This window comes from Alosa alosa, chromosome 5, assembly GCF_017589495.1.
Source record: "Alosa alosa isolate M-15738 ecotype Scorff River chromosome 5, AALO_Geno_1.1, whole genome shotgun sequence".
NCBI classification, from domain to species: Eukaryota; Metazoa; Chordata; class Actinopteri; order Clupeiformes; family Clupeidae; genus Alosa; species Alosa alosa.
Genome location: NC_063193.1, coordinates 10,397,268 through 10,422,267, shown reverse-complemented (window position 1 = coordinate 10,422,267; position 25,000 = coordinate 10,397,268). Strand labels below are relative to the sequence as shown.

The window sequence follows — 25,000 nt, the reverse complement described above, 5'->3', positions numbered from 1 at the left end:
CAACACCTTTGAGCGAGAGTCGATGTCTGCTTGTTTTTAAAGCAGTGGCATTAGCCTCTGTCTGTACCTTTAGTCATTATCAGTGGCACCAAATCCTAATTAAAGATCGAGCGGGAGATAGAGCGAGAGCCGGGGCCAGCCGCAGGTTAGGAGGCACACACCCAGAACTTAATGGATAACAGATAAATCCGCTCCTCCGATCCCTCCAAGCGTTAAATATTAAACACGGCCGGCTGCTTAATGGCTGTTTAGCATACGTCCGCGCCTGTTTAGGGTCACCTTGTGAGGCTTGAGAGGCTAAATTGGACGCTCCAGATGGCTCTTCTGATGGACGGAGCCGGACGGTAAAGACACGGCGCATACGGAACTATTCAACTGTGGCTCACGTACGAGGAACTCTAGCTAGAATTCTAAAACAAACTTGAAACACGCTGCAGACGGGTGCCACACCAGTCCATTTGCACCTGTGCACTGATGTACCCACATGGGACTTTGCAGACAGGCATCGACATGAATGCGGCATACTCCACTATATTCGACTGTATTACAATGAATGCTTGTCAGTTAAAAGTTTCGGCACAGGTGTGCGTGGGCAGGTAACAGAAAGTGTCTCCACACTCGTGCCCACCCCTATATATTGCTGCAGTGGTCTCACTGCTTTTTTGCTCACTAAAGTGGGTGGCTTGTAGGGCTTCCATCTAATAAATAAACAGCACCTCTACCTGAAAAACTACCCAAAAGTGACCCTACAGATTCACGTTAACCAACACGCCTGCCTGGGCCTGTGGCAGTGGCTGTGCTCGTGCGCCTACAGTTCAGGGCTTGACGGATTCACCTTTCACAGGCTGGGAGAGCCGGGCAGCTTGGCACAGACCTCTGGACTGCAGCGCTGCCCGGCTCCCTGTAATCTTTCTGCAGTGGTAATGGGCAGTCGTGATAGCGATGCCAGGCGCGAGACGGAGAGGTCAGCAAGCGTGGGGTGGGGGTGGGGCGGATGGTGGTTGCACCAGGTGAGTCAGACGCCTTTGAAAGAGGAGACGAAAAGGAGAGAGAGAGAGAGTAGGGGGAGGGAGAGGGGAGAGAGAGTCCAGGAGACGAGGAGAACTGTGAGGAGTGACTGAAAAGGCTGCAAAATGACTCAATGAGGGCCATTGTCCTGTGATAGAAAAAAGGAGGGGGAGAGAGAGAAAAAAGAGAGAGGGAACATAAAAGATGGATACTTAGAAAGAGAGAGGAGCAGAGAGAACTAACTGGGTGAGTATGTGAGAGAGAGCCAAATCATGATAGAGACAGAGAAAGAGAGAGAGTGAGATGGAGAGAGAGAGAAGAAAAGAGAGAGAAAAGAGAGTGTGTGTAAGGCAAAGAGGAGAAAAGTGTGAGACAGACGCTGGAAGAGAGGAATGAGCGAGAGATAGAGTGTGTGAGGGAAGACAGATGCTGGGAGAGAGAGAGAAGGAGAGAAAGATGGAGAGAGTGAGGGAGAGGGGAAAGGAGTCCTTGCCACATTATTACTGTAGTTGGTGGGGCAGTGCAGCTCTCGGCTGGAGTGGGGAGTGATGTGACCATCGAGCTGTGTGGAACAGATGAGCTCTGCTGGTCTAGCCTGGTACGGTGTTCTCTATAAGGGATCTTTTTTAAAGCCAAGTGATGGTGGAAAAGAGGCAAAATCTGACACAACGCTTTCACACTCAAATTGACCTCAGGCCTGAGGCTTCGGGAGTGTCCTCTTTCCTGCTTTCCGCTTTCCTGGCTTTGCTTTACTGACACTGCTATGCTATATCAAATCACAAATCAATCATCTTTGATTTAATTTAGGAGACAGACAATGCATCATGGAACCAAACCGATAAGTAGGCCACAGCCTGTCTAAAGGAGTTCACTTCACACTGTGCATGCTGAAGTTGACATGCAAGTCTATTAAGTGAATCCACATGTTTTGAGTCCAAGTACAGATCTCTTCAGCTCATCCGGTTGGAAGTTCAGATCACTGCCTTCTACTGCAATGCAATGCCAGGTGCTCCAGCAGGTGCTAAAAGGTATGTGACCACAGGGACTTCAAAGTGTCGTGTAGTCTGAGATGTGCCGGCCAAAAGAATCTCAGCACCTCCGCTTCCCCCTGGGCCCACATGGCCATTATCACAACAGAGGCCCACTGCTGCGTCCGATAAGACACCTAGACACACCTCAGACAACAACAAACCATGGAGGAGTGCGGGTGCTTAGGGTTGATAGACATACTGATAATGAGGTCTAACTCCACATGTAATCTAGTGCCATAGCACAGAGTTCAGCTGATGCGTGCAGCTGGGATGGGTCCCCACTGCCCCCCCCCCCTCTCTCTCTCTCTGTCTCTCAGCATAATCTTGGCATCAGAATAGGCCATAAGAAAAAGAGATAGACTGAGATAGACAAAGATAGAGGGGGGGGTGAGAGAGAGAAGGGAAGTGACAAAGAGAGACGTGGAAAGAGATTATAGTTTGCTTTTCTCAAATATAAATTCCCCTCAGAGGTTAAGTGATAGCAGACGGGGTCTGAGGCGTTGTCTCTGATGTGCTTCCAAATAGAGAAAGACAGACAGACAGAGAGAGAGAGAGAGAGAGAGAGAGAGAGAGAGAGAGAGAGAAACAGAGAGATAGATAGAGAGAGATAGATAGAGAGAGAGAGAGGTAGAGAGGTGGAGAGGTAGGAATAATGCAGCCAGTAAGTGCGCCTGATCACTGCAAAGTGAATGTGGCACCGACGTCGCAAAACACCATCAGTCGCAAATGGCATTTGGGGCTTTCGCTTTCCTGGAAGCATCGACTCACCCCAGCGCAATTACCTCGTGGAATACAGACATAAACCCTGACTAACACTGTTTCAGATGCATTGCATTAGATAAAAAACTGTATGTGGTGACTTCTAAATATCTGCAAGGGAATCTACAATCAACAGAGAGAGAGAGAGAGAGATAGAGAGATAGAGAGATAGAGAGATAGAGAGAGAGAGAGAGAGAGAGAGAGAGAGAGAGAGAGAGAGAGAGAGAGAGAGAATAGAGAATATTGCCCTGAATTGGAAAGTTAGATTTTCTAAAGGAGGAAAATAAACTGACAGATGGTGCCACTTTGAACATTGATACATGTAATTTCTTTATTTAGTCATTTGTTCAGCTCGATGACTAGACAAATGGGAAACGCTGGAAGAGATGTACAGTCCATTTACCAGGGAGCTGAGGGGGAATGAGACAATCACCTTTTCTGTGTGGTTAGCACTTAATGTTTCATGGAGAAACTAAGGCTGTTTCCTAACTCATGAAACCAAAGCAAAGCATTAGGCAGCAGAACGTTTAGAGCAGAACTTGTTCCTATTTCCTTTCTGTCGCATGTGTTATTCTGCTATATTGAACAAGAAACAAACAGATTCAGTGTGAACAGAGAGTATTCAATGCTATGCGACAGCTGTACACTCGCATGCAGATACGACAAGCACACTGAAAATGCATTTATTGTTATCTAGTGACATGGGATCTTGTCATTCTAGAACATAATTTCCTGCTACAAACAATGTGATCGAGATTCCAGAACACTCTTTCACAGGACATGACTGCAAACATGGTCCCAACATGGACCACCTGTTCCGTCTGTCATTAGCAATAATGTGACTTATCATTAAAGCATGAGCCTAGTGGCCGAGCTGGATAAACTATGGGACCAGAATGGACCAGGGCCAAAGTGCTTCTACAAACATCATCACACAGAGCAACAAGTATCAACCACAAGAAAGGATTTCCCTTACGCACATACTTTCATCAACGTTGCACGCGCTCACGCTTGAAAAGTTCAACAGCAAACAGCTCTTGGGTTGAGTCTGTCAGAGACTACATGGCATTGATCACTGATAGAAAGAGGCTTGTGTGTTACCCATCCCCCACCCTCGTTTCCTTCCAACACACGAACACACACACACACACACACACACACACACACACACACACACTCACCTGCACAGTGTCCAGCTGAGGTGACGTACTGGCCCTCGGGGCAGCTGGTTCTGCAGTAGCCGTTGTGCAGAGCTGCATGGGCCGGGCAGACGGTGCAGTCGGCCTGGGACGGACCGCTGCACTCCTGGCAGGAGGGATGGCAGGCTGGGGGAACAAGAAAAAACAACAATAACAACAACATCACAGGCTTCATAACAACCACTACTCGTGTAGAGACAAGCAGAGGGCAACAAGCAGCACCGACCCCTGTCTTCACGCCGACCGCCCAGCCAAGAGGAACTACGCCCCGAGGGACACTTTGTACAGTTCAATTTCCATTTAGTCATCCGCCTGGTTGGAGTTCAAAAGGATTCTGTTCCAACAGCGAGCAATAAAAGCACGCGAGGAGATTGAGGTTAGAGCATTACAGTAACCTCTTTACACAGGTAAATGTACCAGGAAATATGAGACCTGCCTGTGTCTGCATCTGAACTCTGGCTTCCAATTAGAGCCAACACAAAGAAGACAACAAGTCTTATCGTTGACTTAATTGTTGACGGACATTTTTTACACTCTGCTTTTTTTTGTTACTTTTGATAGAGTAATAGGAGGAAATCTTTGTAATAACTTAAGGCAGAGAAACTTAAAGTATTTAAAAAAGATTAAAGCAATCTGCTGGGTTGTGTTCCAGTGGTCTGCAGAGAGACATGCACAGCTGGCAAACGAAGCGTACAGTAAGCCCACTTGCCCGTCATGGGGCCCGCTGCCACACAGCCGTCTCGTCTCAGCCAAATTCATTAGCACGGAAAATCGTCGAAACGACCACGCAGGAAATTAAGGGGGGGTCTTCTGGCGATTAACTGAGAGCACTTAAGGAAGTGAAGGGGCTCAAGGAGCAGAGCTGTAAAGAGGTGGGAGATTTAAGTGGTGGACCGTCGTCTCTGAGTAGCCCAGAATGACCGCTTTATTTTCCCACTTCGGAGAGCTTCAGTCAATCAGCCGATGCTTCTTGAGTGACCCAGGTAATGTGTTTTTCGTAATAACCAATGACTTCCGAACGCTCGCACGCATTAAGCCAATGAGACTGCGAGCATCCTAACGCTGACTCTGCTGAACGGCGTCTTCTTTAAGCCCCCCTTTGCCACGAGGCCGTGGGCTTTGAGGCGTCGCATAGAGCAACGAGACGGGAGACTGATGACTTCACTGCAGACTGATACACACTTTAATTCTCCCTTTTTTAATGTGCTTTCGTGGAGCTGAAGAGCGGTTTAGGTGAGCAGAGGGATAGGACATCATACGCCCTCTGATATCACACTTCCAGAACGCTCTGAGAGGAGAGGAGAGGAAAGGAGAGGAGAGGAAAGGAGAGGAGAAGAGAAGAGGACTAACCTTGGCAGGTGCGGTCCTGAGCATGGAAGCCAGGTGGACAGGTGTGGACGCACTGGCCCTGGTACAGCACAGTCTGGCGGGGACAGGAAGTACAGCTCTGGGCACTTCCAGCCGTGCATTGGGCACAGGACTCGTGGCACTCTGAAAGAACGAGAGAGAACGAGAGAGAGAGAGAGAGAGAGAGAGAGAGAGAGAGAGAGAGAATGAGAAAGGGAATGAAAGAGAAAAGCAAAACTAACAGGCTCTCGGAGTAAGTAATGCGCTCAACTTTGGTTTGTGCAGTGGTCAGCAAGAATGGGTTATTTCAGAGCTGGAGCTGCCCAGAAGGCTTTGTGGAGCACTTTGATCACCCAGATGAAGGAGCAAGTGTGAATGAGCCAAGATGTTTCCCCCTGCTACATCGCTCCTCTCAGCTCTCCTGCCACTGGTCAGGGACTGGACTACCCAACGGGTAGCACTCACTCACTCACTCACTTACTCACTCACACACTCACACACACTCTAGCAATTTCACCTATCCAACGCTTGGGAAAACACACACACACACACACACACACACACACACACACACACACACACACACACACACACACACCTCTCCGGGGCTTCCTGTCACTGCTGTGACAAGCACAGACCCCTCACACATAGGCGCCGAGGAAAGCAGAGCAAAGACAAGAGGCTCTCGTCTGCAGCTTTATTTGTCTATTTTGGCAGCTTAACTTGTCAGCGAGCAGAGCGAGGCTATCTCTCCCAGTAATTGAGTTTATCCCCCCTCGCGTCTCGCAGGAGACATATTAAGTACCACCGGTGTCAATCTGCATCAGGCCTGTAGGGGACTCACCGGCCAACAGCGGGGGCCACCCCCCCACATATCTAATTCCTCACCACGGACCGGTGCCCATTGTATTGATTTCCTGGGTTATTTTGATTGTGATATTTTAGCTTCATAATTCTGTGGGTGCAGGACGTGTGGAGAAGAGAGAGAGTGATGGAGAGAGAGAGAGAGAGAGAAAGAGTGAAGTCTAATCATAAAGAGCGACGTGCTGTTATGTTTGAAATGACACTGACGACTGACCTGAGGATGTGTGTGTGTGTGTGTGTGTGTGTGTGTGTGTGTGTGTGTGTGTGTGTGTGTGTATGTGTGTGTGTGTGTGTGTTGTGTACGTGTGTGGTGTGTGTGTATGTGCGTGTGTTGGGGGCCGTTGGTATTGGCCATGGCAGGGAGATCTACAAGGCAGCACAAGAGCAGACCAAACTAAGGTCCCCTGCCCCTGAAGCAATGGAACCTGAACTAGACTGATCCCTTCAAAGAAAGAGGTGGTGGAGTTGAAGGTGGAGGTGGTGGTTGGGGGGGGGGGGTCGGTGGGCGTATGAGAGAGCAGACAGAGGTGTAGTCTCTCAGTAGAACCCATCCACACAGTGCAGCACTGCAGGGAGGATTTACACACTAGAATTTCCTCAGGGCTGATACCGGATCTATTGGGTTAGGAGCACGTAAAAACAAAGGAGGGGGTGGAAGGTCTTCCTAAAGCGCGCACACACACACACACACACACACACACACACACACACACACACACACACACACACACCCTATCCCCCCGTCAGTAGTCCCCTGAGGAGGTCCTGCATCTGTCTCGGCACGCTCCCCGGTGCCCAACAAAGGCCGCCATTGAGGCAGCGTAGTCTCTCTCTAACTCTTTCTCTCTCTCTCTCTCTCTCCCTCTCCCTCTCTCTCTCTCTCTCTCTCTCTCTCTCTCTCCCTCTCTCTCTCTCCCCTCTCTCTCTCTCTCTCTCTCTCTCTCTCTCTCTGGAGCTCCAGGCCAGGCTCCGTGACAATGAACCCGTTGACATACATGCGTGAGCAGGCGGCTGCTCCAGGATCCCACGTCCTTTTTCTCCCACCACCCCACCCCCTTTTTTTTCTCTTGCTCTCCTCCTCCTCTACCTCCTTCCTCGTGACCGGATAAAAAAAGAAATCACAGGTCGTTCAGGTGCAGTGGGGCGTGCGGGAGGAGCAGAAACCCCAGACGGGGGGCCACCCAGAACACCTCAGCTCTGCCAGACGAGAGTCGAGCGTCAGCGCGCCACGAGCAGGAGGAGAGATATATTAATGGAGATGGAGTGTGAAGTCGTAAGATTACAAATCTGAAAGGACACACTGTACATTACAGGCGAATCGGAGCCAACGCAGTCAAGTCAAAAACAAAGAAAATGTTTCCCCTACTACTGTTCATTACAGCGCCACGGTCATGGTCCCGTGCCCACACATGCTGATCAGCAGACACATCTGTCCACACCTTAGGTCATTATGTCTAGGAGCACCTGATGAATGAGATTGTGTAATTATAGATGCAGACAGGAGAGGAGAGGCATCTATGGCATCTGGTGCCTTGCTGGCATGATGTCCTTGTCTGTGGGGGTAGAGCTGTCAGAGGGGTTTAACTCTGGGCCTGACGAGTCAGGGGATGATCTGTCCTCTCCTGACACCGTGGAAAGGCTCATTCCAGTGTCATCCTCATCATCATCTTCATCATCATGATCACAAACATCTCTCACCATCTATCACAGCCAAGTGATTAGCTTCAGCAAGACTCAACATGTAGAACTAGAACAGTTGTGTGTGTGTGTGTGTGTGTGTGTGTGTGTGTGTGTGTGTGTGTGTGTGTGTGTGTGTGTGTGTGTGTGTGTGTGTTTAACAGAGACGGAGAGAGTGATAGAATGAGAAGAGAGAGAAAGACAGAGAAAGATAGAGTGAGAAAGAGAGAGAGAGACAGAGAGAGAGAAAGAGATAAGCCAAATGCCAAAACTGGCTTATCTGTGTGAGAGAGGGCCTGCATGTGTGGGGTTGTGAGAACAGCATAGGTATGTACTGTATGTGGCGAGTCTCCCAGGGAAGAGCAGTGGGAGCTGTGTCTTTTTTAAAGGCCGTCTGGGTCATGGCAGAGATGAAATGAGAGGAGATGGAGCAGAATAAACAACACTGCTCACAGATCAGTATTCAGGTCTCCCCCAAAGCAGCACAAACACAAAATAACTCAAAATGCCCTAAAGGTGGACGAGAGGAATCTGCTCAGGGAAAAGTGACCATTACACACAATTTGCAATATATTACTTTCATTTCCTGCCAGAACTGGCATTCAAAAGACTGCTCAGCAACCAGGCAATATAATGTGCCCCGCTATACTGTAAGCTATAGGTCATTACAAAATAGAAATGGCCACATTCAGATTACCAATATACACAATACTGACAGAATTACCGTGACAAATAAAGGATGTAACAGTGTTGTTCATTCACACTGAAAAGCCAATTCATGGGTTATGTCATGTCAGCAGCTACTTATTAGTTTGTTTTAAACAATTGAAATGAGAAAGTAATAGGACATTAATAAATAGTAATAACCAGTAATACAATGAAATGGGTCCAAAAGTGGGTCTCAAGGCTCAGAGGTAAAGAGGACTGCTCTGTGTGTGTGTGTGTGTGTGTGTGTGTGTGTGTGTGTGCTTGCGTCTGTGCGTGTGTGTGTACCTCTGCAGGTGCGGTCGGACTCCAGGTAGGAGTGGGCGTCGCAGTGGGCCACACAGGAGCCGTGGGGCAGGTGGGGGTGCAGGGTCTGCAGAGCCTCCTCTGGCTTCAGGCAGAGCACACAGTCAGAGGCCTCGGGCCCCACACACGCCCGACAGGAGGGGTGGCAGCCTGGGGCAGAGAGAGGAGGATGGAGAGAGGGAGGAGGAGGGAGGAGAGGGGAGGTAAAGTGAGGACAGATGAGAAGCAAAGATGTAAAGAAATAAAGAGAACAAGATGAGAGAGAAGGAGGGACAAGAAGAGAGGGAGAGGAATGAGAAGGAGTGAGAGAAGAAGAAGAAGAAGAAGAAGAAGAAGAAGAAGAAGTGAGATGAAGAGAGATGAAGAGAGATGAAGGAGAAGAAAACCAGTAGAACAGCATTAAATAATGGTTAGCCCTGAGAGAATCAACTTTCTCTACATTGCATGCTCACACCAACAAACTTTCAATCACTCGCTTTCAAACACAACCTTCTCCCAATGTGGAATGTACACACACATACATACACACACACACACACACACACACACACACACACACACACACACACACACACACACACACACACACACAAACAAACACACACAAAATCCCAGAAAAACAGCTGCTCAAACTCTTCTCCATCTTGAGCAGAGTTGGCAGGAGCGTGTTTGTGTGAGTGTTGGCCAGCAGGCACGTAGTCTCCACCAGCACCAGTTGAAACTGATGGAGGATGACAGGCTGTAAACAGCCAAAAGCCAAAGGGTCCCATCTCTCCCCAATGCCAAAACACACGCCTTCAACCCATTTGGGCATGAAAGAAAACCCAAACAGCATTTCATTCCTCTACAATCCCTGGAAGAAACCAGAAAGACCCTGAGCTGAATTCTCTGCCTTACTCAATTGTGGTGGCAGGTAATCCTTCTCTGGAACACTTAAGAGACTGAAATTGGTTTGATGTGGAACTAGCTGAATATGAAATGGTTGCTCTTGGGAAAAAAAGTTAAAAAGTTTGAAACTAAAAGATGGTGAAAACTTTTTAATATTATTCCAAGTCTAAATGATATGCTTTGACAGTATCCTTCAATCCCCGACAAGTTGATGGGATTTATATATACAGGTTATTGGCAAAGCGTGGGTTTTGTATAATTCAAGGAATAAAATGTGTAGTAAGCAGTCCTGAGAATTGAGAGTACACTCTGGAAATCACAATTACGCTAAGCTACACAGTTTTTTTCCACTTCTTTTGTGCCATGTTTTTTCCCCAGTGTGAATTGGTCAGGGCTGAGAGAGTGGGCTTTTAAAATACGCGTGTGGAGGCGTCCAGGGAGGTGAAGGTGGTGGTGCTGGCCTCTTACCGTGGCACCGCCCGTCTCTGGCGAAGAGGCCCTCGCCGCAGGAGTCCAGGCACTCACCGCCGTGCAGCGCCAGCGCGCCCGAGCAGGAGGAACACTGGGACACGGATGGGCCTGAGCAGGACGAGCACGAGCTGTGGCATGCTGGAGGAAAAAATAAAATAAAAAAGAGACAGCAGTGAGGAAAGGGCAGCAGCAAAAAAGACGAGCTCCTCAAACCCTCTCCTCGCTGTCTTTCTCCACAGCGAGAAAACGCCGGGGTGTCGGGTTGTTGCAAATGTCAGCGGGTTACAAAAAAAAAATCTCCTCAGAGGCAAGACGTAATGAAGGTTGTACAAAGCTGTAGACCTAGAAGGTCACATTTTGTGTTACGCTTCACATTTCAATGTTGGATGGGAGAGAGAGTAAGAGAGAGAAAGAAAGAAAGAGATAGAGAGAGAGAGAGAGAGAGAGAGAGAGAGAGAGAGAGAGAGAGAGAGAGAGAGAGAGAGAGAGAGAGGTTTTCGCAGGCTAACCTCTGCATCTGCCGTGACCGTCTTTGTAGTGCTGCTCTGGACACTGGGAAATACATTTCCCATGATGCAACACAAAGTCCGGGGGGCAGCTCAAACAACTGGGGTTGTCTGGGTGACAGGTGGCGCAGGATGGATCACAGGCTGCAAGGTACAAGCGCACATGGTTATCATTCATTTCACGCTCAATTATAAAAGAAAAAAAAGCCTGACTCTATTGATTGTTGGCTTTTTGCACGATAATTGTTTTTCACAGAGACTTTCATCAAGATCCTCATTCATCATTCCAACCTGACTAGGCAGTCAAGCAGGCCCGCACTCACACATGCACACGTCGCCACTAAGGAGAGATGGGCCTTTGAGAAATCGACACGTTCAAACAAGACAGACTCAACAAAAACATTTACTAAACTATTCCAAGAGCCTGACAGGGGAGGAGAGGCATCCATCACCACAATTAATGGCATTTAAACAGGAAATCTCCACAGAGCACAGCCTAAGCCCCTGTGACTAGGACACTGTGTGCCTTTGTGTCTGAGTGTGTGTCTCTGTGTGTGTGTGTGCGTGTGTGTTTGTGTGTGTTTGTGTGTGTGAGTGTGTGTGTGTCAGTGTATGTGTTTGTGTGTGCGTCTGACTGTGTGTGTGTGTGTGTGTATTTGTGTGTGTGTGTGTGTGTGTGTGTGTGTGTATGTATTTGTGTGTGTGTGTGGAGGGGGGATTCTGACAAGTGATGTGAGCGTGTATATCTAAAGTGACAGGTTTAAACTCAGGTGGCGTGTGCTTGAGTATGCAGGGACTCCTTTCCTAGACATGGTGAGAGGGGTTTCTGCACCTACTTAACAACAAGTCTCTCTGACCTGAAACTAAAAACAACACTGCAGGTACACAATGTATCCAAACCCTCAAACAGACAGCCAATCTCACTGAGCCATCACATACAATCACATACATTCAAATAAACAAAACAAAACAAATAGGTGATATTACTTTCCTATCCCTGATTCCTATCCATTGCTTTAATCTTCATTAAAAGTTATATTTGGGAAATGAGAGAGAAGCATCTCTTTGCCACTTTTATTCATCCCCTCCATGTTGCGGTGGAGAATGAAATATTAATCTAATCACACAATCCCATCGGGTCCTCCAAGTGTCTTTAGAAATGTTAATGAAAGATTTAACAGAACATCTAAAGCACAGCGGCAGCAGCCCATTTCAAACAAGCAGACTTCGGTATGAGTTACACACCATGCTTGTTTACTCGCGTAAGCGAGTGTTTGTAGGAGTGTGTGTGTGTGTGTGTGTGTGTGTGTGTCTCGTCGTCTGGAGACGGGGGGCGTACCGTAACAGCTGCTGCCGCTGGAGAAGAAGCCGGCGCCACAGTCGGCCACACAGCGTCCATCTTTAAGCTGGTGGGCAGGGCTCGAGCAGGTCAGACAGGCCTCTTCGCCAGGACCACGGCAGGACGAACAGGCTTCATGGCAGCCTGCAGAGCACAAGGAAGAGAGGGAAAACAAGGAAGCAATTAGCCAATCAGAGGCTTCCCTGTTTCTGGTGACCACCCTGTTGCATTGTGGGAATAGACTCAGCTCTTACCACAAATAGAGTCAAACACAACTAGAGTCAGAAAGAGACATTCTCAGGAATGGCTGTGAGAGGTCAGTTTGTGTGTGTTGCTCGTTTGCCCCTCTGCTGGATTAAGGACATGGACAGTGTGGGTGGGGGGACGAAAGGGCAGCTTTTATGAGTGTCTGTAAAACACCAACAAAAGCAAGAGGAATAAAAGAGAGGAGGCAATCCAGTGGGAGAACACACACGAACAAACACACACACGAACAAACACACACACACACACACACACACACACACACACACACACACACACACACAGACACAAACACACAAAGACATACACACACACAGACACAAACACACAAAGACATACACACACACAGACACAAAGACGCATGCACGCAAACAGCCTCCTGTAAACCCAGGAACAACACAACCAAGAAGTCAATTACAACACCTTCTCTTCACACACATCACAATGAGCAACACAGCAAGGGCTGTGAACACACACACACACACACACACACAACCTCCCTTCACAAATCTCTTATTGAAACGCACAGCAGGAGGCCTGAGAACACATACACACATACACAGAGAGAGAGAAAGAGAGAGGGAAAAAAGAGTGAGAAAGAGAGATAGACTGAGAGAGAGAGAGAGAGAGAGAGAGAGAGAGAGACACATAGACACACACACACACACACACACACACACACACCTCTGCTGCCTCCCACTAACTCACTGTACTGTACTTTCTAAAGACGGATGACCTGCAGAGATCAGAAACGTAATCACCGCTCACAAAGGAACTCTGGTGATGAAATCTTAATTAGATTTTTTTTTTAGACGCAGCTTTTGAATGTTGATTTCTGCATCGGTCCACGGGGCTCAGGCTGAGAAAATAGGTCACGCTACCGCCTGAAAATACTGACTGGACGAATGCATCTGGGTGCAGAGTAGGAACTAGGGAAGCTAAAGATCATTCCCTTCCAATTAAATCTGTGGCAATCCACTTTCGCTCTCACAACCACAAGACAAGACTGAAGAAATAGTAAGCTCCTGGAATTGAGAGAGTGTGTTGACTAATTAACAGGGATCTTTTAGTGCTTTAGTGCAGAACTGACACTAAGGCACCAAAACAGATTGTATGATGCTGGACCAAACAAAACTTTATAAAACCTCCCATCTGTTGTTTCAGAGTTAAACACAGTTTTTTTTTAAGTGCACTCTGTCAACTCTCCAAACATGAAACACCTATCACACATCTATATATAAAATTGTAGGCAGGACCAGAGAGGGAGGGAATAACACTCCAAACAGAGGAGGCGAAATGCCATCACCATAATCCATGTACATGCGTGGGCGGGGGAGCATGCGTCATGAAATCATTTAACTCTGGATGTGTGTGTGTGTGTGTGTGTGTGTGTGTGTGTGTGTGTGTGTGTGTGTGTGTGTGTGTGCCTCCTAGGACTGATGATGTTACTGCACAGCAATAATATGCATTAAGAACATCCGAGCAACTCCGCAGCTATGAAATATAGAAATTCTGTATTATGACTCAGGAGGGATTGTTTCTTTTTCTACTGGCTACTCTTTTCCTTTTCACTTTCATTATATAAGAGGGCACAACATTATACAACAATTGTGTGATAATTTCTGCAGTGTCTGACAATGAAACAAAAAAAACAAAAAAACAGTCACATACAGCCTACAACTGGGATTATGTGTTCTACCACCCAGGCAGGCCGAGAAAATGTATTTTTACTTGTTTCCCTTTTTTTTTTTTTTTTTTTGACGTCAACCACTGAGGTATTCAGTTAACGGCAAACGGATACAATATTTTAAAAAGCACAAAAAAAAAAAAAAAAAGCTAAAGATGGTCAAATAAAGGCATTGTCACAGATGTGGCAAAATTCCCCGCATCTCAGTAGTGGATTCAGTGGATTGTTTCTTGCTTCATCTCAGATGGAAATGAGATATTATCTTCATGCCGCTACCGCAGGGATCGGATAGACTGAGGAACCGAGCCAGTTCCTCTGGGGTCTGTCTCTAGGAACACACAACACCAGCTCGGGAGCTACAGCTCTGAAAACAGCTCAGACTTCAAACGTCATCTAAAATACATGAGCCGACACCAAAATAACACGCCCCCGACCCGTCGAATGCCCACAGACTGCCGTTGGAGACCGGTGACTGCATTAGTGATGATTTCATCATGTCTGTCAGTATCTCCCATATGCTAGATACTCTTGAATGGGAGCATGGCCCTATCAGAGAGGCTCTCTCTCTCTCTCTCTCTCTCTCTCTCTCTGACAAGCTTCTACCTAGAGGTCAAAGGTAAACAGTCTGCACTGGTCAGCAGAGAGGGTCTGGAGATAGGCATCCAGGGGCAGAGGAGATGCCCGTGGGTCTGTGTGGCATAACCCCCTCCCTGATTCTCAGCACAGGTGGGAGGGTCTGGGAGGGGGGAACTCCGAAACTGGCAGCGAGCCAAAAGATGGCGGCCACACAAACAGAGTGAGGCCAGAGGGGCAGTTGCTCTCCATGAATGCAGACACACACAGACACAGACACAGTCACAGCCCCCACCCCTCACTCACACACACACACACACACACACACACACACACACACACACACGTACACACTTCAGCCATGTTTGGAGGGACTTTGGGGACAAGTGTTCCACGTGACACCCAGCCCTGGGTGCGGATATCAAAATACCCCTGAGAAGAGCAGGGCTGTGCCCCCCAGACTGCCCCCTTTATTAGCGCTAACCTGATCCCCCTGACCGTGCCACCTTCCCCACTGACACCCATTCCTTATTGTCTATCTGCCTCTCCCTTTGTCTAGGAGGTCTCTGAGGTTAGCCAGACAAAAGGCACTTTTTAGGGATCTTTCTGAACGCGGAGCTGTTTTCCCGTGTCGCTCGGATTACAGATGACTCCGTGCCCACGCCAATGAATAAGATCACACGGCATTATCAGGCTCTCAGAGGATTTGAATACCCATGGTTACCACATTCTTCAGAGACAAGTCCATCCCTGACACCCCCACCCCCACCCCCACCCCCACAACCACCACCACCCCAGGCTGGTGTCCTTCCCCTCCATCCCCGAGCCCTCTCCCCCACACACAGCTATGAGAGAGATGTACTGTAACCCCTGCTAAATCCACCTTAATGGGCTCAACAAAAGCCACAGATTTATATCCCATTTTCTCTGCACGCGCATACACACACACACACACACACACACACACACACACACACACACACACACACACACACACACACCACAGACACACTCACGGAGGGCCTTGAGATCTCTGGGTGCTGATCACTAAACTGTGAAATTGAAGGACAGGGCATGTGTACGTGTACGTGTGTGTGTGTGTGTGTGTGTGTGTGTGTGTGTGTGTGTGTGTGTGTGTGTGTGTGTGTGAGTGTAACCAGGCAGCAAGACACACAGAGGGGAGAGAGGAGCTCAGGCCGTCCCAGTGGACCTGCCTCTCTGCTGGGCCTCCAGGGTGCGGGTGAGAGCCTGAATTACCTCAGCTCGTCTCTCCTGCCCTATTCTCATTCACGGGGCACAATCACTGCGGCTGCACCTGAACACCAGTATCTACTCACGCCGCACAGGGGATCCGCTTTTATTATGTGTCTTGGCCGGGCTCGTAAAACAGATCCCCATCCCAACACACACACACAGACACATATACACTGCTATTTTCACTGTCTTGTGGGAGGCAGGTCTATACAAATTAGAATTCACTTCATGGAGAAAAGATTCCCACACACTGTTTGTCACCAAATAAAAAATAGAATGCCCCAGACTACATGAAAATGTAAAAGAAAGCTTTGGGGTTATCTCTTATTTATGTGCCTAGCTTTGCCATACTTTAGATTTTATATCCCTCAATCGTACCACTCAAACAGTCCTGCATTTTTCTGTCATTCAGAACACTCAGAACAAAACTTTTAGAACAAAAACAGGCTTTTCCTTGCATGAAGATGCACGAAGCCCACAGAGCCATAAACCACATGTGTCACACAAAACCAGCAGGCCTTTAAGTGGCACCTGCCGATTGGCAGCGGGCTATGTCTCCTCGCTACACTTGTATAGATGCAATTTCACCCCCAGTCTGTTATACCATCTCTCTTTTTTGTCTGTTTTATGTTTTATGTGTGTTATATACAAACAATGTTTTTTTTCTCTTTATAAAGACTAAAATGTCTGTGTGCATGTTTTTTTTTTCTTTTCATAACCAGACATATAGTTTTATGATTATGTTATTTTATATTCTGATGAGATCTAGATATTGTATTGTGGGGAAATTTCCAGGAACTACTGTAGGCAACACTTTAGCTGTTAAATGTCTACTCAGGTTGTTGTTGTCCAACTTGCTACACTTTTAAGATATGTACACATTACAAGGATGGTCATTACAAAGAGTTATTTTGGGTTCCTCTGGTCCATGACCTCTGAGGTCAACTGCCTTGGGGAGTCTGGAGTAATAACAGCATTCTTTAATAGCTTTCTTTATCATGACAGCTCTTTTTCTTTCTTTCTTTGTAATCCATCGATAATACCCTGTTTTAGTCGTATAAATAACGGTAAGGCTTTGTCTACAACAGCCTTGTTGCTCTCATGCTCGCCTAGGATGCATGTGTGTTTGTAACCTGTCTACGGCGTCGTGAATAAAGCTTTGTACTCTGATGTACGGTCGGCTTGCCTGTGCGTTACTTTTTGCCTACTTAATTTTTACCACAGTATGCTTTGGCAACACTTTTTTTATGAATTGTCATGGCAATAAAGTTTTTTTAATTGAATTGAATGGAGAGAGAGAGAGAAAGAGAGAGAAAGAGAGAGAGAAAGATAGAGAGATAGAGAGAATGAGAGACAGGGAGTGGGAGAGAGAGAGAGGATGAGAGACAGGGAGAGGGAGGACAAGAAAGAGAGGCAGAGGTATGGAGGGTGAGACACATACGTAGGCACTGTGTGTGGTCCTGGTAGAAGCCTGCATCACAGGTGGCCACGCACTGCCTGTTCCTCAGCAGCAGGGACCCTCCACAGGAGGAGCACTCGAAGCCGTTCTCACAGGTGGCACAGCCCGGCTGGCATGCTGGGGGGGGGGGGGCAGAGGAAGAGAGAGGGAGGGACAGAGAGAGCAAGATTAGAAATGTGTCATTTGAAATATCTCCGATCAAGTTCAAAACATTATCACAATGCGCCTCCGATGCCTCTTATCTATTCCCCCTCAACACAACCAGGCCCGCTCCCTGCTTAAGGGCACATGGAGTTAATATACCGGCCTGGTGCTTTTTCCACCATCTGCCATCACAGAGATATGCAGAGGGAGAGGTGAGGGCGAGGGGAGAGGAATTTGGGATGGGAAGGGGAGGGGTGGAGGTGTGTGTGTGTGTGTGTGTGTTCTGTGCGTGTGTGTGTGTGTGGAGGGGTTGTATGTTAGATGAGATACAAGCGAAAGCCTTAAAAACCAATGGCCTTATCTCTCCGAAAACAGTAAGGCCCCTTGGGGTGCTCGATTAAATCTTCAGAGGAGAGGCATTGTTTTTTAATTTAATACCCTAAGAAACGTGTGCAGACTTGGAACTGTGGTAGGAGAGGAGGGGATGGGAGGAGGAGAGGAGGAGGATCAGAGGGGGAGAGGAAGAAAAGGGATTTCCCGCCTATATCATTCAGCCCTTCACCTTGTTTATCGCTGATGGTCTGCCAGAGAAGCACAGATCTGTCATATCTCTTTCCTCACTTAGGTCACATTATCATACTCAAATACATGGGGTCACAGTGTGGCTTAAGCTTTTCATAAAAATCTCACAAGTCAGGATTTGACTAGATTTGACAGGATTTAACCAGATTGGCCCACATTAGCATTCACTTACCCAGATAGGAGTGTGACCTATGGACTGACTGTATGCAACATTTTGAAATGTATTGTGTTTGTAGTGTAGACTAAATGTAGTGTAACTTGATAAGGGATAACGGAGTCAGCAAATGAATGGATTTATCTCCCTCCCTGACACATGCATAGGCATAGGTTTAGCAAGAGTGGACCTGGTAGATTCCATTAGTATAGTTAGTTAGTATAGTACAGTTGTGTGAAAAATAATGGTCAGTGGTATTTCTGTGGGTGGGCTTTCTGTAGCTTGGGCCAAAGGCCTTTAATCAGCCGAGTCCTGGGCTGGATATCATGGAGTGAGTGAGAGACAGAGAGGAAGAGAGAGGAAGAGAGAGAGAGAGAGAGAGAGAGAGAGAGAGAGAGAGAGAGAGACAGGACAAAGCCTCAAGGAGAGGAGCAGAAATAGGGTTTGCTATGGCTGCAGGTGCCTGAGGGGCAGTAGCACTGGTCAATCTCATGCCTCTACATCACCATCACTGAGAGCAAAAGTTTGAGCAGACAAAGTAGGCACTTTGAGTGGCCACAGCCAGTGGCATCTAACCCTGTAAGTGTGGAGAAGCACCATTCAGAATCAGTGATGGCAGCAGTAGCCATAACATATTGCCTAGTGGCACAGTGGCATTTCATTGTCAGCACAAGCGGACAGAATTCAGTTCCCCTTGCACAAGCAGAAGCAGCAGCCTGCATTATATCATATATGTTTAGCCAATTTGTTTCCACAACAGGCTGTGTGGAAATACTGTCTACAGAGCAGAAATTGGTTCTCATTCTCTGAAATCTCTATCTAAAATGACTTGTCCATAACCAATCCAAACTGCATGCATGTGTATGTTTAGCTATGTGTTTGTGTCTGTGTGCCTGTGTGTGTGTGTGTGTGTCTGTGTGTGTGTGTGTGTGTGTGTGAGTGAGAGAGTGTGGGTGTGCTTGTGTATGTGTGTGTGTGTGTGTGTGTGTGTGTGTGTGTGTGTGTGTGTGTGTGTGTGTGGTGTGGGTGTGCTTGTGTATGTGCGTGTGGGTGTGTGTGTGTGTGTGTGTGTGTGTGTGTACAGTATTTGTGTGAGAGGGACTGAAGGAATCTCTGCAGCAGGTCAAGCTGCCTGCCGACACAGTGTATGTGTATGTGTGTTACCTTTGCACTCCCTGCCGCTGGCGTAGAAGCCCTGGGGGCAGGTCTGGACGCAGCGTCCACTCCACACCAGAGCCCCGGGGTCCTTACAGCTGTCACAGTGCTCAGGACTCCTGGAGCACGTCATGCAGTCCTGGTGGCATGCCACTGTAATGTAAAACACACACACACACATAAACCACACGCACACACACAAGCATATACACATGAACAACGCACACACTTACACACACACACATATACACATTAACAAACACACACACACACACACACACACACACACACACACACACGTGAACCACAAGCACACACACAAGCATATACACATGAACAACGCACACACTTACACACACATACACATATACACATTAACAACACACACACACACACACACACACACACACACACACTGAGAGTTGAAACTTTTGTCTGACGCCTGCATTAATTATGCCTATTCAGTGGGAGAATGGCTGAATTGAGAGATTGAGTAATAAGCCCCTGACAGCGAGAGAGAGAGAGAGAGAGAGAGAGAGAGAGAGAGAGAGAGAGAGAGGGCGAGTGAGCAAGTTGGGACAAGTGTGAACAGAAGGAGGAGGACTGGAAGAGGACAGGTGGAGAGGAGAGGAATGAAATTGAGATGCTCAGAGTGTCCTGGCCCATTGAAGCTCTAATTGGATTCTAGTGGTGCCCTGATTATCTGTGAGGTATTCATTACCTACGGAGAATGGCCCCCACTCCCGACGACTGGGCCCACGGCCATGATCCGTACCGCACCGCCCAAGAAACACGCCGCCACCACCACTTCCATCTGCTCCCCTCCACCCTCCACCCCCGCACTCGCTTGTTTAATCACGACCTGCGTCCCCTCGCCGACTGCGCCAACCACTCAGCGCTAATGTTCCCCTCATCTCTATTATTTATCTACTCTTCTTCCTTTTATTCCCCCCTTCCACTCAGACAGGAAGTGTCTACCTGCCCGCCGTTCTGCCTTCCTGCTCGCAAGCACGCACGCACGCACGCACGCACGCCACGGGCCGCTAGATCAACTCTTCCGTCAAATCATCAGCTTGTTCCTCTGGAGAGGCCCTGCTACTGGAGCAGCAGATGTTTGATGTGAAAGCAGAGATTAGGGAAGAGAGGGAAGAGAGGGAAGAGAGGGTGAAGAATAAGGGAGGAGGGCAAAAAGAAGAGGAGGAAGAGGAGGAGAAAAAGGAAAGGAGAGAGGAATTCTGAAAAAGATCAAAAGGATCCCAGGTATGAGGAAGAGACTGGAGGAGCTCATGGCAATGGGCTTGTCCTCCACAGCAGCGGCTGAATCAATGTGACTGAGCTTCAAATTTACAGCTTAAGGTTACAGCAGACAGGTCGAACCACAGGGCTCCTCTACCAGCCCGCAACATGTGATTAATGAGGCTGGGGATGCACAGCAGAGAAACGGAGGTAGAGAGAGGGTTTGGAGGAAAGAGGGAGGGAGGAAGGAATAGAGAATAGAGAAAGAAAGAGGAAGAGAATTGAGAGAAAGGGAGAGAGAGAGAGAGAGAGAGAGAGAGAGAGAGAGAGAGAGAGAGAGAGAAAACAGTTCAGGGCATTGTGACTACCACTTTTTTGCATTGAAGTCTACCGGGAGTTAAAAATCCAATTATCTGTAAACAATCTAGTAAACAACACCAGCTCTGTTCCCTTACCCCCCCCCCGCTCCCTTCCACTCCCCCTCACCCCCTCTCTCTATCCCCCGTTTATTTCTATAACATACTTAGACTTTCGCGCTTAACCATCCTCCCCCTCATCCACCAACACACACATACTGAATCCTAATTTCTCATGCATGTATCTATTTTCCCCCATTCCGACGGCATATATAAACTACATCCCCCACAGATGCAGCAGACTGCAACACACTGTGCTGAGCAGGAACAGGCTGTGGCCTCCGCCACCTCAGGTCTCCTCACACACTGGTGCGATTAAGTTTCGGAGCTGTCACTGGGTCCACTGCTAAAAAGTGCGCTGCCAGTGCTTTTCCCCTCATCTAACCTCCTGATAAGGATGCCCAGAGAGAGGGAGAGAGAGGGAGGAAGAGAGAGGGAGGAAGAGAGAGAGAGGGAGGGAGAGAGAAAGAAAGAGATAGAGAGAGAGAAGGAGAGGGAGGGAATTGAAGAGCCTCAGTCTCCAGGGAGGTGCAGAACTAAGAAGCCATGGTATTTAACCAGAAGGAAATCTAATAGTGTGGATTTAAACCTTGTTCTCTTTTCAAAACAAAGAGAAAGATCAAGAGAGAGTGTGAGAAGTAGAGGGACAGAATGAGAGGAAGAGAAGAGGAGGAGAGGAAGAGCGCTTTGCCAACTGCACATCATTTCAGTGGTATTTTCATGGAGTAATTTGAGCTAATCCACAAATCAGTGAAGTGTGTAGGGGGAATAAAGAGTTCAATAATAATAACGACGACAAAAAGAAAATGAGAACACTTGAGAAATGTTTTAGAGTTCTACGTAGCATATCAACGAGGAACTTATTCATTTTACTTTTCTTTTCTCATTTCATTTTCAAATTATACCAATTTCCAAATGCTGAACACAACCTTCTCTACAATTTAAACAGTAGGTCTGGCCCTAAGTGGACATCTTGGACACAGAAACCACTCACCATCCTGGCACTCGGGGCAGCATTGCCCGTCCACCGGCACGGCCAGCGTGCCCAGGGGGCAGGTGGGGCAGGAGGGCTGGTAGCAGGTCATCTGCCCGTCCCGACACTGGCACTGGCGGCAGGGCCCCTCGCTGAACTTCTCCAGGTCCTGCGGAAGGGCACGCGGAGAACAAGGGAGGATCAGAGCAGGTGAGGGCAGACACGCAGGACAGCTGACCCAGGCACAGAGTAAGAAAGGAAAGTGCTGCGCCCGGCTACTTACAGCTAGACGGCTCGGACTCGGCTCTCCCTGTCCCTGCCAAAAACAGACCAAATTTAGTCAAGTCACAAACGTATTACATCAGGTTATGACATGGGGCTAGTGCAGCATAGATATGGCCTACATAGAGTCTTGCAACAATATGAATGTGTGTGTGTGCGTGTGCGTGTGCGTGTGCGTGTGCGTGTGCGTGTGTGTGTGTAAACGTTACGTTTGTGTATATAACTTTGCTGAATGATAGGAGTAAACACGTTCCTGTTTCTAAGGTAGAAGTGTAGTAGGTGTGTTGGACCCTGGTGTGCTGTGCTAGCCATCTGGAGAAGCTAATTAGCAGCAGTCTTGAGCCAGAGGGGGAGACAGACCTCCTGGGTGAGCACTGCAGCTGCACTTCACTTTCCTTTCCAAACCAGAACTTTTCTCCCCCGACCCTTGGCTCACGTTGAATATTGAAGACATCCTCACATCAACGACGGGTGAACGTGGGGTGGGCTTCAATCGTCTTTTCTCTGTTTTTTTTTCTTTAAGAACCAGTGGGCCTGGTGTTATTGTTGGCGCGTACCTGTTGTTGTTGAGGCGTGTAGACACAGGAGCTGAGCTTCGCCTTGCACTCTGGACAACACTTCCCTGGTAAATGCACCAGGTCCTCCCCCTTCAATAATAAAACAGGAGAAGATACTTATTACAAAATGAGCTCATACAGAGCTAATGACAGCATAGGGCTGCATTCTGGCCTCTGATGAGTGATTGAGGATGTACTGTTGGGAAGTCTGTTAAGAATGTCAAATCCAATTTAATTAAGTTTTTATGCTAATGACAGCATAGGGCTGCATTCTGGCCTCTGATGAGTGATTGAGGATGTACTGTTGGGAAGTCTGTTAAGAACGTCAAATCCAATTTAATTAAGTTTTTTTCCCTCCTCTTCAAATTCTTTCAATAGAGTGATGTACATGTTTTGTTGTTTTTCCATGATCTTGGCTGGCTCTCCCATCGAGCTTGTCTTTGGGAGGGTGAAATGGAGGGCAGTACTTGGTTTGGAACCCAACTGCAAAACCCGGCTGGCAAAAAGAAATTAATTATTCAAAAAGAGGGGGGAAAAATCAACAACTCGGTGTTGGATGGCACATGTCAGTGTTCCACAAAGCAATATCTGCCACTTGGCGTACAACGAAGTGACGCCATGCAGTATTTAAAATTCCAGCAAGCTCATGTTTCCCGAGGAACCCCCCCCAGCAAACACACCCGTCCACCCTTGTCCACCCCCACCCCCAAAAAAAAGTCTGTAACTCTGTAATTCTGGACGTGGGGCTATTGTACTCCTCCGAAAGGGGCTCATGCCAGCTCCGACTGCCTGATAAATTACCCCGGGCTCAGCTTACAATGGCACGACCTTTCCAGTGCCCTGGCTGGCTGGCTCCCAGCCAAATCAGCTGTTTATCATTAATGAGCGCTAAGCGGGCCGCTCCGTCCAAAAGCCCTGTCCCTGTGATTTATTATGAGTCCCCGACAACCACAATTTTCCAGTAATTAATTTAAGGCCTCCTGTATTTCAAACATGGTGAAGCAGAGAAGGTTGGGTTGGGTGAAGTGAGGTGGGGTGGGGTGAGAAGAGCAGACCCCCAGAGACATCTATTTTCACTGCCATCACCTCTCTTCCCGTGTCTCGTCCCAGACGTTTCATACACGTCCTTGAAGTGAGAGGCTTTGAAGAAGCACTCCCAAGTGAGAGTTGTTCTCATCGTCCTACAAAGGAAATCTGTCTGAGAGAAGGATATGTGATATAGACCAGAACTCCCCACTGCGATTGTAAATAATGTCTCGTAATGATGTGCAAATGTTATTATAGCTGCACGGATACATGTGTGTACATGAATGTGTTTGTGTGTGTGTGTGTGTTGTGTGTGTGTGTGTGTGTGTGTGTGTGTGTGTGTGTGTGTGTGTGTGTGTGTGTGTGTGTGTGTGTGTGTGTGCGATTGTTCAGTCGTACCGGTGGGCAGGTCTCCACTCGGCCGCAGTCGGCCCGTTGGCATAGCACCTGGCCTCGCTCGCACAGGCAGAACTCACAGCCGGTTCCATTCCACATGTCACCATGGTAACGCACGGCGCCCTCGTACAGGCAGGTACCTTTGGCGCCGGCACACTCCTCGCAACACTGTCCCGGACGCTTCACTTTGGTCTCACCCTGACACACACAAATACACAAACACACAGTACATGTAACATACAAACACATGTCCAAAACACACAAACAGACATGTGAGCACACACACATAACATATACAAACAAAAGACAAGCACTCAAAAATAACACACACACACAGCCATAGAAATACAAGTATACAAGCAGAGAGAATATAGAAGCGCAAATCTAAATGATTCAGCAGAGGACTTAGTGCCCAACCCACAGAATACATCTCAGGGGCTCAACAAATGCACCAGGAGAAAAACAAAGCAAAAACAAAACCAACGCAAATCACTGCCTACTGTGAAATGCCCTACAAAACTCTGGCTTTTCTCACTGAAAAACTATTTCCCTGTTTATTATTTAAGGAGTGTGTAGCCGTGTGGCTGGTTCACGCTGACGTCCTCTCCAGCTGAGTAATAACAATATTCCTGGGAACAAATTGCTTCCAAATTGGCATTAAATTGATGTTAATACCCTGGTCAGAGCTCAAGGGCATTGACTACTCTATTCTCTCTCTCTCTCTCTCTCTCTCTCTCTCTCT

General features: G+C 47.8%; 1 protein-coding gene across 1 annotated transcript in view; it reads right to left on the bottom strand.

The window, feature by feature from the left end:
• Window positions 1-25,000, bottom strand: part of fras1 (Fraser extracellular matrix complex subunit 1) — a 120,502-nt gene that overhangs the window by 53,966 nt on the left and 41,536 nt on the right. Inside the window, exons 9-20 of the mRNA XM_048243413.1 lie at window positions 24,262-24,456; window positions 22,837-22,926; window positions 22,281-22,313; window positions 22,019-22,166; window positions 19,382-19,525; window positions 17,320-17,454; window positions 12,101-12,244; window positions 10,765-10,905; window positions 10,253-10,393; window positions 8,879-9,046; window positions 5,348-5,488; window positions 3,980-4,123 (exon numbers count right to left, since the gene is read on the bottom strand). Of these exons, the coding sequence (XP_048099370.1) occupies window positions 3,980-4,123; window positions 5,348-5,488; window positions 8,879-9,046; window positions 10,253-10,393; window positions 10,765-10,905; window positions 12,101-12,244; window positions 17,320-17,454; window positions 19,382-19,525; window positions 22,019-22,166; window positions 22,281-22,313; window positions 22,837-22,926; window positions 24,262-24,456 (1,624 nt within the window). The remainder of the gene's footprint in view (window positions 1-3,979; window positions 4,124-5,347; window positions 5,489-8,878; window positions 9,047-10,252; window positions 10,394-10,764; window positions 10,906-12,100; window positions 12,245-17,319; window positions 17,455-19,381; window positions 19,526-22,018; window positions 22,167-22,280; window positions 22,314-22,836; window positions 22,927-24,261; window positions 24,457-25,000) is intronic.